The 17,410-nt window shown below is 41.4% G+C and overlaps 1 protein-coding gene across 1 annotated transcript in view; it reads left to right on the top strand.

The window, feature by feature from the left end:
- The first annotated feature begins 3,087 nt into the window (after nucleotides 1-3,087).
- IGF1R (insulin like growth factor 1 receptor) overlaps nucleotides 3,088-17,410 on the top strand; it is a 145,671-nt gene continuing 131,348 nt past the window's right edge. The window contains exon 1 of the mRNA XM_069985051.1: nucleotides 3,088-3,891. Within this exon, the coding sequence (XP_069841152.1) occupies nucleotides 3,783-3,891 (109 nt within the window). The 5' untranslated portion in view covers nucleotides 3,088-3,782. The remainder of the gene's footprint in view (nucleotides 3,892-17,410) is intronic.

Below are 17,410 nucleotides of genomic sequence, written 5' to 3'. Positions count from 1 at the left end.
AGGTAGAGAGTAGTATTGTTGCACTAGGTAGAGTGTAGTATTGTTGCACTAGGTATAGTGTAGTATTGTTGCACTAGGTAGAGTGTAGTATTGTTGCACTAGGTATAGTGTAGTAATGTTATACTAGGTATATTGTAGTTTTGTTGTACTAGATATAATGGTGTTTAGTATAATACATTTGTCCTAGGTAAAGTGTAGTACTTGTATTGTATTAGGTGTAGCATAGTATTATTGTATTGGGCATTATAATAATTATTATTGAATTTTTATAGTGCCAACATATTCTGCAGCACTTTATAATTTGGGGGTACATATATGAACGAAATCAGACATTACAGAGATGTATAGGTAACTAACAAGTCAAAACAATAGTTTTATATTATGTATGGGGTAGTAGCAGTAGTATTATATTAGGTATGGTGTAGCACCTATAGTATTGTTCTCTGTAGTGTAGTAGCTAAGGTAGTATTAGATATGGTAGCTGTAGTATTATATACAGTGTAGTATTAGGTATGGTAGCTGTAGTATTATATACAGTGTAGTATTAGGTATGGTAGGTGTAGTATTATACAGTGTAGTATTAGGTATGGTAGGTATAGTATTATACAGTGTAGTATTAGGTATGGTAGCTGTAGTATTATACAGTGTAGTATTAGGTATGGTAGGTATAGTATTATACAGTGTAGTATTAGGTATGGCAGGTATAGTATTATACAGTGTAGTATTAGGTATGGTAGGTGTCATATTATACAGTGTAGTATTAGGTATGGTAGGTGTAGTATTATACAGTGTAGTATTAGGTATGGTAGCTGTAGTATTATACAGTGTAGTATTAGGTATGGTAGGTGTAGTATTATACAGTGTAGTATTAGGTATGGTAGCTGTAGTATTATACAGTGTAGTATTAGGTATGGTAGGTATAGTATTATACAGTGTAGTATTAGGTATGGTAGCTGTAGTATTATACAGTGTAGTATTAGGTATGGTAGGTATAGTATTATACAGTGTAGTATTAGGTATGGTAGGTGTCATATTATACAGTGTAGTATTAGGTATGGTAGGTATAGTATTATACAGTGTAGTATTAGGTATGGTAGCTGTAGTATTATACAGTGTAGTATTAGGTATGGTAGGTATAGTATTATACAGTGTAGTATTAGGTATGGCAGGTATAGTATTATACAGTGTAGTATTAGGTATGGTAGGTATAGTATTATACAGTGTAGTATTAGGTATGGCAGGTATAGTATTATACAGTGTAGTATTAGGTATGGTAGCTGTAGTATTATACAGTGTAGTATTAGGTATGGTAGGTGTCATATTATACAGTGTAGTATTAGGTATGGTAGCTGTAGTATTATACAGTGTAGTATTAGGTAAGGCAGGTGTAGTATTATACAGTGTAGTATTAGGTATGGTAGCTGTAGTATTAGATATAGTAGGTATAGTATTATACAGTGTAGTATTAGGTATGGTAGGTATAGTATTATACAGTGTATTATTAGGTATGGCAGGTATAGTATTATACAGTGTAGTATTAGGTATGGCAGGTATAGTATTATACAGTGTAGTATTAGGTATGGCAGGTATAGTATTATACAGTGTAGTATTAGGTATGGTAGCTGTAGTATTATACAGTGTAGTATTAGGTATGGTAGGTATAGTATTATACAGTGTAGTATTAGGTATGGTAGGTATAGTATTATACAGTGTAGTATTAGGTATGGCAGGTATAGTATTATACAGTGTAGTATTAGGTATGGTAGGTGTCATATTATACAGTGTAGTATTAGGTATGGTAGGTGTAGTATTATACAGTGTAGTATTAGGTATGGTAGCTGTAGTATTATACAGTGTAGTATTAGGTATGGTAGGTGTAGTATTATACAGTGTAGTATTAGGTATGGTAGCTGTAGTATTATACAGTGTAGTATTAGGTATGGTAGGTATAGTATTATACAGTGTAGTATTAGGTATGGTAGCTGTAGTATTATACAGTGTAGTATTAGGTATGGTAGGTATAGTATTATACAGTGTAGTATTAGGTATGGTAGGTGTCATATTATACAGTGTAGTATTAGGTATGGTAGGTATAGTATTATACAGTGTAGTATTAGGTATGGTAGCTGTAGTATTATACAGTGTAGTATTAGGTATGGTAGGTATAGTATTATACAGTGTAGTATTAGGTATGGTAGGTATAGTATTATACAGTGTAGTATTAGGTATGGCAGGTATAGTATTATACAGTGTAGTATTAGGTATGGTAGGTATAGTATTATACAGTGTAGTATTAGGTATGGCAGGTATAGTATTATACAGTGTAGTATTAGGTATGGTAGCTGTAGTATTATACAGTGTAGTATTAGGTATGGTAGGTGTCATATTATACAGTGTAGTATTAGGTATGGTAGCTGTAGTATTATACAGTGTAGTATTAGGTAAGGCAGGTGTAGTATTATACAGTGTAGTATTAGGTATGGTAGGTGTCATATTATACAGTGTAGTATTAGGTATGGTAGCTGTAGTATTATACAGTGTAGTATTAGGTAAGGCAGGTGTAGTATTATACAGTGTAGTATTAGGTATGGTAGCTGTAGTATTAGATATAGTAGGTATAGTATTATACAGTGTAGTATTAGGTATGGTAGGTATAGTATTATACAGTGTATTATTAGGTAAGGTAGCTGTAGTATTATACAGTGTAGTATTAGGTATGGTAGCTGTAGTATTATACAGTGTAGTATTAGGTATGGTAGGTATAGTATTATACAGTGTAGTATTAGGTATGGTAGGTATAGTATTATACAGTGTAGTATTAGATATAGTAGGTATAGTATTATACAGTGTAGTATTAGATATAGTAGGTATAGTATTATACAGTGTAGTATTAGATATAGTAGGTATAGTATTATACAGTGTGTAGTGTATACAGTGTGTAGTATTATACAGCCGCTCTCCTCCTGCTCCTCCTCGGCCGTGTGCTGTTGGCGGCTCCGGCGTCCAGTCCGTGTTTTGCGGCCGCCCCGTGTGTATGTGTGCTGCCTGTGAGTGTGCGGCGTCTCTTGTTTACAGCAGTAACGTCACATAGCCGCCGAGGAGGCAGAGAGAGGGATCACACAATGAGACCGGACCCCCGCCGCACACCGAGCCCGCTCGCTGACTGACCGGCCCCGCTGCTCATCGCCCAGCCCGTGTACTGTGACCTTCAGCGGCCGGCGGCGGCGGAGGAGGGGGGGCTCTCTTCCATTCATTGGTCCCGCAGCGGCCTCCTGCGGGCACAGCTCCGGGAGTGAGGCGGGTGACATGGAGGCTGAGGACTCGGAGCTGCTGCTGCTGCCGTACACTGCGGGTGTCTGCTGCCTGCTCGTCACGTCCCAGCGGCGGCGGCGCTGCTGCTGCTGCTGACCCGGAGCCTCCCCCGGCGCTACTACACCCGGCTCCTATTACTACAACTACTACTACTACTAGTACTACACCCCGGAGAGCAGGGACACCCGCGGGCGTCTGCGTCACGTGACTGCGCCCCTTCTCCCCCAGCAGGGGAGGTATCTGGGGTCATAACCTCCCCCCATCTCGGGTCACGCCGCTCAGTGTCATCCCCGGGGCTGAACCAAAGAACAGAGCCCACGTACTCCCGGGGGAACCGGGCAAGGTCACGGGGCTCGGAGCACAGCACGCGTCTCCCGGGTCAGTGTGTGTGTGTGGGCTCCGGCCGCCATCTTTCTCCCGGGCACTTTGGGGCGGCCGTGGATGTGATCGGAGAGCGCTCTTCTGTGGAGATGAAGGCCGGACCGTCCTGGGGGGCCCCGGCCTGGCTCTCGGGGGTCCCCCTGCTGCTCCTCCTGTGCCTCTGCCCGGGCCACTGCCTGGGGCCCCTGGGGGGGAAAGGTGAGTGTCTGCCGCCGGTGTCTGTCCCCTCCTCCCCCGTGGGAGACTGTCTGGTCTGACGAGGAGGATGGCGGTGGTGGGGTGGTAGTATTGTATGGGCTGAGGAGGATGGTGGTAGTAGTGTATACAGTGTATGGGCTGAGGAGGATGGTGGTAGTAGTAGTGTATACAGTGTATGGGCTGAGGAGGGTGGTGGTAGTAGTGTATACAGTGTATGGGCTGAGGAGGATGGTGGTAGTAGTGTATACAGTGTATGGGCTGAGGAGGATGGTGGTAGTAGTAGTGTATACAGTGTATGGGCTGAGGAGGATGTGGTAGTGTATACTGTATGTGCAGAGGAGGATGGTGGTGGTAGTAGTGTATATAGTTTGGGCTGAGGAGGAGGATGGTAGTAGTAGTAGTGTATACAGTGTATGGGCTGAGGAGGATGATGGTGGTAGTAGTAGTAGTAGTGTATACAGTGTATGAGCTGAGGAGGGTGGTGGTAGTAGTAGTGTATACAGTGTATGGGCTGAGGAGGATGTGGTAGTGTATATACTGTATGTGCAGAGGAGGATGGTGGTGGTAGTAGTGTATATAGTTTGGGCTGAGGAGGAGGATGGTAGTAGTGTATACACTATGGGCTGAGGAGGATGATGGTTGTAGTGTATACAGTGTATGGGCTGAGAAGGAGGATGGTGGTAGTAGTGTATACACTGTATGGGCTGAGGAGGATGGTGGTAGTAGTGTATACACTGTGCAGAGGAGGATGGTAGTAGTAGTAGTAGTGTATACACTGTATGGGCTTATGGGCTGAGGAGGATGGTGGTAGTAGTGTATACACTATGGGCTGAGGAGGACGGTGGTAGTGTATATACTGTATGGGCTGAGGAGGATGGTGTTAGTAGTGTATACACTATGGGCTGAGGAGGATGGTGGTGGTAGTGTATACACTATGGGCTGAGGAGGATGGTGGTGGTAGTAGTGTATACACTATGGGCTGAGGAGGATGGTGGTGGTAGTAGTGTATACACTGCATGGTCTCAGGAGGATGGTGGTGGTAGTAGTAGTAGTGTATATACTGTATGGGCTGAGGAGGAGGATGGTGTTGATAGTAGTGTATACACTGTATTTGTTAAGGAGGATGGTGGTAGTAGTGTATACACTGTATGGGCTGAGGAGGAGGATGGTGGAGGTGGTAGTAGTGTATACACTCTTATGTGCTGAGGAGGATGGTGGTAGTATTGTATGGGCTAAGGAGGATGGTGGTAGTGTATATACTGTATGGGCTAAGCAGGAGGATGGTGTTGATAGTAGTGTATACACTGTACTTGTTAAGGAGGATGGTGGTAGTAGTGTATACACTGTATGGTCTGAGGAGGAGGATGGTGGAGGTGGTAGTAGTGTGTACACTCTATGTGCTGAGGAGGATGGTGGTGGTAGTATTGTATGGGCTGAGGAGGGTGGTGGTAGTGTATATACTGTATGGGCTAAGGAGGATGGTGGTGGTAGTATTGTATAGGCTGAGGAGGAGGGTGGTAGTAGTAGTGTATACACTGTATGGGCTGAGGAGGATGGTGATGGTAGTAGTGTATACACTGTATGGGCTGAGGAGGATGGTGGTGGTGATAGTAGTGTATGAGCTGAGCAGGAGGATGGTAGAAGTAGTAGTGTCCTCATTATACACTGTCTAGTCTGAGGAGGAGGAGGAGGGTGGTGGTTGTAGTAGTGTCCTGGCCATACACTGTACTGAGGATGGTGGTGATAGTAATGTCCTCATTATACACTGTGCTGATGAGGATGGTGGTGGTAGTGTCCTTGTCATAAATTGTATAGGCTGAGGATGATGGTGATGGTAGCATCCTGATCATACAGCGGGCTGACGAGGATGATGATGATGATATTGGTGGTGGTAGTGTCCTGGTCATACGCTGTGCTGAACATGATGATGATGGGGGTAGTAGTAGTGCCCTGGTTATATGCTAGGAGGAAGAGGAGGATGATGGTGGTAGTAGTGGTGTCCTGGTCACAGGACAGGATTGAGGATGCCACCTGTGGCTCCCCATCTGCCACTACTACCCCCAGCACCTGCTCCCTGCTGGGCGTTGTAGTTTCACACCTTGATGTCCACAACATGGTGTGCTGTGCTGGAGAGCCGTCCACCTGGGCACAGGGGTTGTGTTAGGTGAAGCTGCCCACAGACGTGCCCATTCTCCATGCCGCCTCTTATAGTAGCCTGGGTGTCTGTCATCACAATATACCGGATCACCAAGATGGTCAGTGATGGCGGTTATCAGCCCGATACCCACACTGTGCCATCACAGGGCTCCACAGGTGCCAACCACGGCCATCCTTGTGATCTAACTGGCACTGTATAATAGTTAAAGCAATAATAATTATTAATACAAGAGGATACAGGTATTTCAGTCGCAGCAACAATTGTCTATTGTTATCTTTCTGTCTATGCGCAGCTGGGATGATGGGAGTGATGGCTTGTGTAGGGTGGCACCCTGTCATGCTCTATATAGCAATGGTTATGGTTTTGTCTGGGCAGCTGGAGATGATGGGAGTGATGGCTCAGTGAAGGGTGGCACATTGTATATGGAACAGATTATGGCTCTGTCTGCAGGCAGCTGTGATGAGAGTAATTGCTGGGTGTAGGGTGGCGTGCTGTATATGGCACACATTCTGTCTCTATGGCAGCTGTGATAGAGCATGGTGCAAGGTGGCACACGCTGGCATTGGTTCGGATTCTGGCTAGCATTGTTGGTGAGGTACCAGTGAGACCTCTCTTGCATCATCTGCTACCTTAGTATACACATAGGGAATATGTCTGTATAATATTCAGTACCTGACAATCCTATTCTGCCCTGTAGTCCCTTATTATATATTCTTCCCACATATGACTGGCAAATCCTTGACTTTGCTCTCTTTAAGATCCTCAGCAGGTGTTTAATTGTATCTGCAACCTGAACGTCGCTATAATAGTACATGGATACGTGGGTATAATAACACATGGATACATGAATGTAATAACACATGGATGTAATAGTGCATAGATACGTGGGTCCCTGCTATCTTGATACTCTCATAGTTATCCTTAGTGAAATCCTAATCTGTTGCAGAACTACAACTCCCAGCATGTCCTGTGTGGATGGATCATCTATGACTGTGTGGAGTTTCTTCTAGAACAGGGGTGTCAAACTTGTATCCCTCCAGCTGTTGCAGAACTACAATTCCCATCATGCCTGGATAGCTAAAGCTTTGGTTGTCCTGGCATGATGGGAATTGTAGTTCTGCCACAGTTGGAGGGCGGTGACCTTTGACATCCAGGTTCTAGATGATGAGCAATGGTACGGTACAACCATGGCATATCATATATGGGACTATATACGTCCCTGTCTATGTATAAGGCCAGCACCGCATAGTGTACAGCTCTGCACAATGACAAGTATACAGAAAAGCTTTGACTTGGAAACTCTTTCCCATCTGGGCTGCAATCCTATCTGTTATGTAAGGTGCCTGGATGCACTGTACTGATCATGTACACATGTCCCAGCTCCAATGCCCAGTCTGCTTGTGGACCAGACGCTTGGGCTGTGTATACGCTGGCACTTAGAGGTAATAGATTGCCACAACTTTCTTTTCATCATGGAAGAAGCTGACAGATCGCTTAATGAGTCAGCGGGATCTGTCTGGATTTGTAGGGATCCCTTTAAAGTGCAGTGTATAGACTGCTCCCATAGTGGTATGGATCCGCTTTTGTCAATTGTGAAACCCAGCCATCTTTATAAACATTGTTTGTGGCTGCCATATATTAACCACATGGTTCTTATAAGGGGATTGTCACTCAGGCATTGTGTTGTAGAGCAGGAGGAGCCCAGAAGACTGATATATAGTTTTGTAGGAAAAGCCTCCAAAGGTAACTTCGTCTCTGTTCATAAAAATCTCAATTAGTCAAGTGGTCGGTCCTACATAGTGATTGACAGCTCTTAAGAGACTGTCAATCACTGAGTGGGCCCGCCTACTTGACAACTTAGTCCAGAAAGAGCAGAGATGTACAGAATTAAAGTTATCCTGACCCCTTTCCCACACCACTATATATCAATCTGCTCAGCCCCCTGTATCTGAGATCTGTGTGCCAGCTGTAGAGATGTATATGTGTATAGTACGGGGTAACCCTGATCCAATAGGGGCTGTTAGTACTCATCACACGTGGAGTGTAAGCTTCTGAGCCGAGGATGCTTCTGATGATTTACATGTCAGGCTTCTTCTATGTAATCGTGGATGTGATGGACTGTACAGTGTGTCGGCTATTGGGGCCATTCATAGTCACTGTATTACTACACTCATCGAGTGCTCTGTCAACATGGAACAGAAGTCTCCACTGTATACAATGGCTGCGCTATTATTTGTCAGGGAGGGTGAAAGACAGGCCGTACTATATACAGTAGTCCCGGATTAAGTGTGACAGAGCGCCAGCGTTCTGGTTACAGCCTTGTGTCTGGGGATTAGACTGATATGGTTGCTTTCCCATGTTTACTCTTCATAGACGCTTGGAAATGCTACCTGAGTGTTTACGTACTGTGGTGTGCAGACTGGAGGGGAAAGAGTTAACAGGGTTTTTTTTTTTTTTTCACTCGCTGTTATTTTTAGTTGTGTAGGAAATGCAGCATCTCTGCATAGATCTCCTACAAACAGGGCTTTGTTTGAGGGGTCACATAGCTGGTGTCTGTCTGCAAAATAAAACCCCTCTAAGAAGGACCTGTTAAAAATATTAAGAAAATCGAAATGTTACCGTCCGTTTCTTTTTTTTTTTGGTTCATTTTGGGGGATATGACATTTTGTTTGTGCAAAAAGGATTTTACCCTGGTGCCTCCTTGGTTTGATTTATAAAGATCCTTTGTGTTTGAGACCTGATGCTTTCATCATAAGGGGGAGTGGCGAGCGACCGGTGGTCCTGGCTTACCCCGTACTACGCACTTACTACCTCCTTGTTTACAAGCTGGAACTAGTTCTCTATTAGACACACAGACCAGACACTTGCTTTTCAGAACTCCATTCCTCCGATAATTTTTTTTTAAAAAACTTTGTCGTTATTTGATAGTGTTTTTGGTAATCTATAGACTCAACAGGTGGAGAGTCAACATGAAAATGGATATGTATAATATTACATTTATACTGTATAATATGGCCAGTAAAAAAAAAAAAAAATCCTACCCAAAACTGCTATTAAAAAGGTTTTATATTATGGTTTGTTTATTTATTTATTTCAGCTTGAGAAATAGTGAAGCTAAATAATCAGAATTATATATATAATATAATTTTCTTTAATTTTTTTACAAGTTTTGCATTTGCTTCAATGCAAGTTTTTAGCATAAAAATATATGTATTTTTCTCCTATTTTACGCTTGTCTGTATCTCCTTACTTCCTTAGTTTTGTTGGTGTCTAATATTTAGCTACAGTATATGATCTGCTCTGTAAGTCGAGCCTTTCAAATACTCGTGAGAATGAGGAGGGACAGTCACTAATAGAATAGTATTTTTTTTTCCATCTCTTATACGCTCTGTCACCTACCATATGCATGTATTCACATGTAAACATTTTAAAACACTTTGCAGCCCTAATATAGGGATTGAAAATGGTCCTCTGTTGGAAAACAGCTCTGCCGCCAATATATTATAATAAATTTTCCCTCCAAGTAGGAACCCTTTTATTAAAGAGGAAAACACTGTAAATAAGTAAACCTTTTACTTTGAAGCATGAGTTTATTCTGTTTTATTAGACTGTCCCATACATAATGCTAGCGTTAGTCTTTTTTTGCATCATATGTTTGAACGATCCCTTGTTAGCCGTATTTTTGCTATTTAATAAATGATAACTTTTATAGTTCAGAGGATAGCATTATGGAATGGGAAATTACCCCTGGCAATATGATGGAATGGACAGCCACAGAGGTCAAATACACGAATTGTAGATATGACATGAAACAATAGTTAATAGCCGAATGTTCTGGATTCATGAAATATCCCGGAAACATATAATAGCAAATGTTTATTTCCAAATTAACTAAAAGGAAAAAAAAAAATGGAGTCGCTTAATGTTCAGGAATAAGTCTGAACAGATACTGAGACAAAATGCAGATTAGTCTAAAGGTAAAGGGGAAAGCTAATAGAAAACATGTTTTCAACAAGAGGATGGATTAGATGGAACATGGAGTGCGGCATGAGATACTGGTTGTTCCCTGCCAGTTGGGTATAAGATTTGGTGCTGGTATAAACAAATGGGAAGGTTATAAAAGGGAAAAGAATGTAGGTAGAAAGATGGAAAAATTAAAGTTGTATACCTAGAAAATAGTGCACAAAACAGCTATGAAACAAGTGGAGCAAACAGGCGTCAATGTTTGTGGCAGAACTGTAAGAAATGGTCTGAATAGGATTCATATATAGAAAATCCAACTGTGACCCAGCAAAAAGCACAGAGAGAAAAACAAGGTTACAAAAGGGTTAAAGAGAAGTGATCACGGAGGGTTGGATGAAAGTAATACTTGTGGTCAGCTGTGGTCCTCTCAGATATGTGTAAAAGTGGTTGCTGTTACATTATATATTTTTAGTCTATTTATTGTGTGTATTCAGTAATAATACAAATAATACGTCTGTCACGTGCGTTCCTACAGGATGTTCGGCTTGTCTTTTTATGCCATGTTGTTGCTAGTTTTATATACTGTTAAAGTTTTGAAATATAAAATTAACAAAACCAATGAGATAATTTGGCTAATAAGAAAGTAAATACCAAATTATTATTTTTTGGTTTGACTTAAACTAATACTTTATGCTTTTTGGTTTTCTGTTTATTTACTATTGACCAGTTTAATATACTAAGTGAATAAGTAAACTACTAAACGGTAAGCCCGGACTGTAAAGCTGATCATATGATGTTTTCTGTACAGAAATATATGGTAGGTTTGTCCTAAATTGTCTAAATAAAATGACGGCTTTATTTAGGTAATTGTTTAGATTGCAAAACTCTGACTTGTTTGTATCTGTGTTAGCGAGATAATCCTTGGGCTTCAGTCTTATTTGGCATTGGGCGCAGGGTTAATTGTAATGCTTTGAGGACTTGTGATTAGAAAGAAATCGTGCTGGTAAAATAAACTTCTGCATATTATCCTGAAGATGTGAATTGTCATTGTGACAATAAATATGTAGTGCTGGCTGGAAATGGAAGATTGGACATTTTCACATGATTAAACTTCTTGCTATGTAATGAAGTGTTTATTCTTTATAGTCTGATAGCGGTTTATGTGGTGCTCAGTGTAAGGTCTCCATATGGCGGTGACATTATTTTTCAGTTATAGATATTGTCATTTACATGTTCAGATTACCGTTTCAGTCATACTAGTAAAATCTTTTACTTCAGTTTATGTGACCATAATGCTACAAATAATAATACATAATGCTGTTCACATTGATCTTAAATAGTGTTGTTTTTTTTTTTTTTTTTTGGGGTGTTCTTTTTGTGTGATGCCTCAGTTCAGGGGACATTTAGTTTGCTTTTAACTGGAAGGATGCTTGTTAGGTTTATTATTGCTATTTGATTTGTAAGAAAAACAAAAAATACAAAAAAACAACCAAAATTCTATGTATTCTAGTCTTATTGTATAGTAAACTGCTAAAATGGGAGAACAATGTGAAACAAATATAGCACAATGAGTATTACTGGTTTTACCTACACGCTGCAGCCATGTATAGCCGCTTACCAACCCCAACCATTGTGAAATGACAGTATTGTAACATTTGTTGTTTGGTCAGAAATAAAGATGTATGACTGTAGATTACATTTTACGTTGTCAGACAGCACTTTTGTAACACCCATTCCCTATGTCCTCTTATATAGAAGTTGTGGATTTTGATAAACTGTGTATTTAGCTTGGGTTAGGTATATTTAAAGAGTCCATTTCTGCCCCCAGACAATAGGCAAACTAAACCTTTCTGGCCATACGTGGATATCACCGGAAGCGTCCGTGTAATCTTATCACATCTCCGTTACAACAAATACTCATCTATTTTTTTGGAAATTGGTCTTTTGCCTAAAAGCGTAAGGGTGCCTTTACACAGAGATTTATCTGACAGATTTTTGAAGCCAAAGCCAGGAACAGACTAAGAACAGGGAAAAGGTCATGAAGGAAAGATTGAGATTTCTCCTCTTCTCAAATCCATTCCTGGCTTTGGCTTCAAAAATCTGTCAGATAAATCTGTCTGTGTAAAAGCACCCTCTGGCTGATAAACGGGATGTGTGTGACAAAACTGCAGGTTTCATCACAGATATACAATTGGAATGAACCTAAAGGCTTTACAGATGCCAGCAGGGATTGGATCATCCATGTATATGGTTGAAACAACACATTTTTTATGTTTCTAGAATAGGTGAATATTTAGCCATAGTGAAAATGTGTCACCCTGGATAAGGCCGACTTATGTTATATATGTTATAGCTAATCGTGGTAATCTGTAAGTTCTAGTTAGTTTATAAATCCTTAATCTTTAGTATGCAATGAGCTATATGATGTCTGTCTCATGCAAGGGGGAGATAAATGCGAAGTATCTCCAGGATTGGTTGTTATACACATCCAGGACTCATGTTGCCTCTGTATCTAGAATTTTCTTGATTCTTAAAGGGGTTATCCAGGAGTTATTTGAAGAAAGCACTGCTACTTTCTTCCAGTAGTAGCACCACTCTTGTCCCAAGTTTAGATATGCTTTTGCAGCTTTGTTTCATGGAAGTGAATGGAGCTGGATTGTAATACCACACACAACCTAGGGACAAGGGTGGTGCTGTTTTTGCAAGAAAATAACTGTACTTTTTTGAAAAACAAAAATCCTTGATAACCCATTTGAAGTGTACTTGTCCCTTCCATGTCTTTTTTTGACATGTTGGAAGGACCTGCCAAAAGTATTGATAGGTGTGAGGTCTATTTAGACCAATCCCTAGAACAAGCCTGGGTAAGTGCATGACTGACTGTTTCCCCCCTCCACACTTTGTAAACATGACAGGAGTTGGTCCCATAGACCTACTAGCCAGTCCTTCCAAGTCCATCTTAGTGGTGTGGTCAGAGCTGGGAGAGGAAGCGCTTAGCCTTCACTTCTCCTGCCTCCTTCTAATGATTGGTGGTGTCTAAACACTCAGATCCTAACTGATCAAAACGCTTGATGTTTCTCTGCAAGCTTCTATGGAATATAATAGAGGGAAAATCCATCACACCAATCTTGTAAGGGATTTCTCTATATTTCCTTACCCTTGTATGTGTCTATCTATCTATCTATCTATCTATCTATCTATCTATCTATCTATCTATCTATCTATCTATCCATTGTGTACACCTATGGTCTCCAGCTGTTGCAAAACTCCAACTCACGCCACGCCAACAGCATGCTGAGAGTTGTAGTGTTGCAACAGCTTGATCTTCTCCTCCTTTTGTCAGTCTCCTCTGCCATCTTCAGGTCATATGCAGTGACTCGGATCAGCCTTATGTATGATGTTTGCTTTCCTGGAATAGGCCGTTGTTTGTACAACACATGAACAATGACAGTACAACATGTGCGTTGTACAGTCGTCGCTGGCTCCTCCCGCTGTGCGTTGTACAGTCCTCGCTGGCTCCTCCCGCTGTGCGTTGTACAGTCCTCGCTGGCTCCTCCCGCTGTGCGTTGTACAGTCGTCGCTGGCTCCTCCCGCTGTGCGTTGTACAGTCGTCGCTGGCTCCTCCCGCTGTGCGTTGTACAGTCGTTGCCCTCTCCTTGGCTCTTTCTCCATTGTAATGGTGGTGTTTATGGCTGCAGTATCCACAGTTGTAGCACCACGTGTTTCTCAATGAGTCCACTTAAACACAGACAAAATCTGTGACGTGACCCTAATGAAGAATGTCTATCCTATTTTTATTCTGCTCAATTGAAAAGGTCCTCCGTTTTGGCTATCAGGAAAGGGGTTAGCGTCCTGCCTGTGCCCTTGCAGCCTAGCAGAGGAAATAGCCTCCATGTGGGACATACTCCTGCCATCACTACTTCTCCACAATAGCAGCGGATTCCTCCCGCCTGCAGCCCGCTGTGTACTCCCTCTACGCCTTATCTGCACTGGCTTTATGCCCTTTATTTGTCTGGATGTTAGTTGTGTTTTTCTTTCTTTCTTCCCCTGAAATGTTGCAGCTGAATGTAGGGTGTATTGGCTGTATTGCAGATCTAGGCAGGTCCCTATCTGTAAGCCCTGTATGCTTGGCCTCTCAAACCCTCCAGTTTTCCTATCCCCTGACCTCCACCCTCTTTCCTGTCCGGCCACGTTATGCTGCATTGTTTACATCCTATGAGTTTCATGTTTTTCTATTGCTCTGATGCCGGGAGTCTCCTAAGGTTTGCCCTAAAATGACTTCTGCTGATTTTCTTAAGATATCAGCCCTGTAATTGTTTTGCTTGGGAAAAATTTCTCTAGAGGAAAGCCAGGACGGCTCCTCTCTCCCAGCAGGGGCTGAGGGACTTTCCTATGGAAGCCCTGCACACTTCACAAGTGGAGGACCGCCAACGACCGCCTATATGGTATTGTGTTTAGGGGGGAAGCGACTTGACGTTCTTTACCCAGAATGTAAACGCTTCATCCACCTTTATAAGTAAAAAGAAAGCCTATCTCACGTGTTTTATAGATTGGTTACGGGAACTTGTTAGCCCACCTCAGGAATTGCACCCCCTCCTATTGTCTTTGGATACTGTTGCCGAGTGACTTTTTTTTTCCCCCTTAAATTTTTCATTTAACCCCTTACTGACCAAGCAGTATTTATTTATGTATTTTTTTTTTAACTTCAAATTCCAGGGGACTTTTTTGTTATTACTCAGCATGTGAGAACCTGTTATGTAAAGTGACACCAATTTTATAGTTTATATAACTTACTATGGGAAAAATGGTTTTGTGTCGCTATTTTTTTTTTTTCTTTATATATTTCTTGCTTGTATGCCACTTCTGTATTGTCACTTCTGCAGTGCAGTCTACTGTTTGCTGCTGATTTGTTGCCATCTTGAATTTTAGATTTTGCTTCACAATACACCATCAGTTTAATGATGCGTCAGCATAGTCACACAGCCATTACCTACTGGAGGGACAGTGTGACTATACTTCAATATTCACCTCAGAAAGCTAAACCATACATATACATGTCTGTCTTATCAGTGAATGTGAGAATTTTGTGTGACCTTGTGTGGAACAGTCATGAACATGGAACTTATAGTAACTGAGTAAGTGCCTTTTTTAAGAACAGAAAAAATTGAATTCAAGAACAAGGGGACATAATCTGAGATTAGTTGGGGGAAAGATCAGAAGCAACATGAGAAAATATTACCTTACTGAAAGAGTAGTAGATGCTTGGGACCAGGGCTGTGGAGTCGATAAGCCACATCTCTAACTACGACTCCTGAATTTTATCAGGGTCCGACTCTCGTCTCGTGCGCCTTCATAAATGGCCGGTCAGACACCAGGGCAGTTATTTTTTAAACTAGTGTAAAGTAGAACTGCATCAGCACCATCTGTGTAACGTCCTACATAATCTTGGGTCGACTTCTGCGTGAATAAGGCAAATATATAAAGCAGCTTCTCCTGTGTGTGCCGTGGATGCAGCCAGTTTCCAGCCTCTATGTTCTGAAGAACTCAAAACTAGACTAGATGGAGCAGGTGGTCTTTTTCTGTTGTCAATCTATAAACATAAGATGCACTGCAGGGGTATGGGGACAGGTAAATAGGACTTCTTTATTATGATCCCACCACCCCCTGTCCCCCATGGATTTTTTCATTGTTGCCCAGAATACCCCTTTAATTTCTTTTTTTCTCTTTCTCAAAGACACACACACACACAAACACACACAGCCTACTGTAGCCATAGCACACCGAAGAAAAGCCCACACCGTCTTCTCCCGGAGAGAAAACACCACATTGAGGACAGAGGTTACTGCTTCTCTACTTATGTCTTCTCCTCCTTCTCCTCCTCTATATTACACAGGATATCTTCATATTACACTGCTGCTCATATACAATCATCCAGCATCCAGGAAGAGAACAGCACAGATCTCCCCCCACACAATGGACTCTTCCAGATCATAAACTGGCAAATAGTGACCGATAACATCGCCCCAACCGCCCTTATTTAATAGGACCAGTGCTCTATTACGGCTATATGAAGGAAATGCTTTTTTTCTAACTAAATGTATGAGTTTTTTAATTATATAGATAAGCTCCTTGAATTCATAGAACACAAACTATATTAAAACATTTTTTTTTTTTTAAATCTGGAGTCGGTACATTTTTTTCTAACTCTTGACTCCGATCAAAACTAGCTCCGACTTCCAGCAGATGTGGTAGGTAAATCTACAATAACATTTAAACTTGCCTGGAATAAAATAGATTTATCCCAGAATAGGAATCACTTATGCTGCATTTACACGAAACGATTATCGTTCGAATTTCCATGATAATGAGCGATAATTTGCTCGTGTAAACACAGCGAACGATCAAGCGGCGAGCGAGAAATCGTTCATTTTGATCTTTCAACGTGTTCAACGTTGTTGGCCGTTGGCTAAAAGTTTGCTTTTCGCTTATAAAAAACCACATCTTTACTTCGAAATCGTTATTCGTTCTATTGGGCGAATTATCGCTCCGTGTAAAGGCAGCATAAAGGGCAGACATGATGGACCAGGTGGTCCTTTTCTGGTAACAATCTTCAATGTTTCCTTGAAGCACCTGACAGCTTTCTTCTAAACTAAATTTTTAAAAGGCCTTCAGAACAGATAAGGTAAAATAAATCCAGGTTACAGCGGTTTAACCATTTAACGTTGTAACTTGAGGGGTCACTGTATACGAGTGTTTCCAGATGACTAGCCCAAGGGTGGATAGAGTCTTTAGGAGCAAGTACTACCAGTTCAGAACCTGGTGATGCCATATTCTCTGTGGATGTGGCTCTGACCTAGTGCTACCTGCCAGACCACATTATATTAAAGGGGATAGTCAAGATTAGAAAATATATCTGCTTAATCTAAGAAACAGCACCACTCTTGCCCTTAGTTTGTGGTATTGTAGTCTAGTTCCTTTTAAAGTAAATGAAGCCGTTTTGTAATACCACACACAACCTGAGCGCAAGTGTAGTGCTGTTTTTAGGTATAAGCAGCTTTGTTTTTCTGACATTATATAACCCCTTTAAGATTTCTTACCTGTTGACACAGCACCATTAATTTCTTAGGCTTTATGCGCCAGTCCCTGTTCCCAGTGGGTCCACACCATGTAATTTCCCTATTGCTTTAATGTAGTGTGGAGGAGGATCTGAAGGTCCAGCAGGGACCTTGCAGGCTGATGTCTGTAAACATAGTCTTGTTTGTCATAGACCTACTATAAAGCCTGACCGTATACTCACATCTATTCTAATAGATGCTACATAGAAGGTAGCTTTGTATTAGGAACAATATGTACAGAAACAGTGCTCTGAAATAAGTCTCCTACTGATAAGACTATGTAGAG

The sequence above is a fragment of the Dendropsophus ebraccatus genome, chromosome 1 (assembly GCF_027789765.1).
Source record: "Dendropsophus ebraccatus isolate aDenEbr1 chromosome 1, aDenEbr1.pat, whole genome shotgun sequence".
Taxonomy (NCBI): domain Eukaryota; kingdom Metazoa; phylum Chordata; class Amphibia; order Anura; family Hylidae; genus Dendropsophus; species Dendropsophus ebraccatus.
This window is presented reverse-complemented; position numbering and strand designations above follow the sequence as displayed.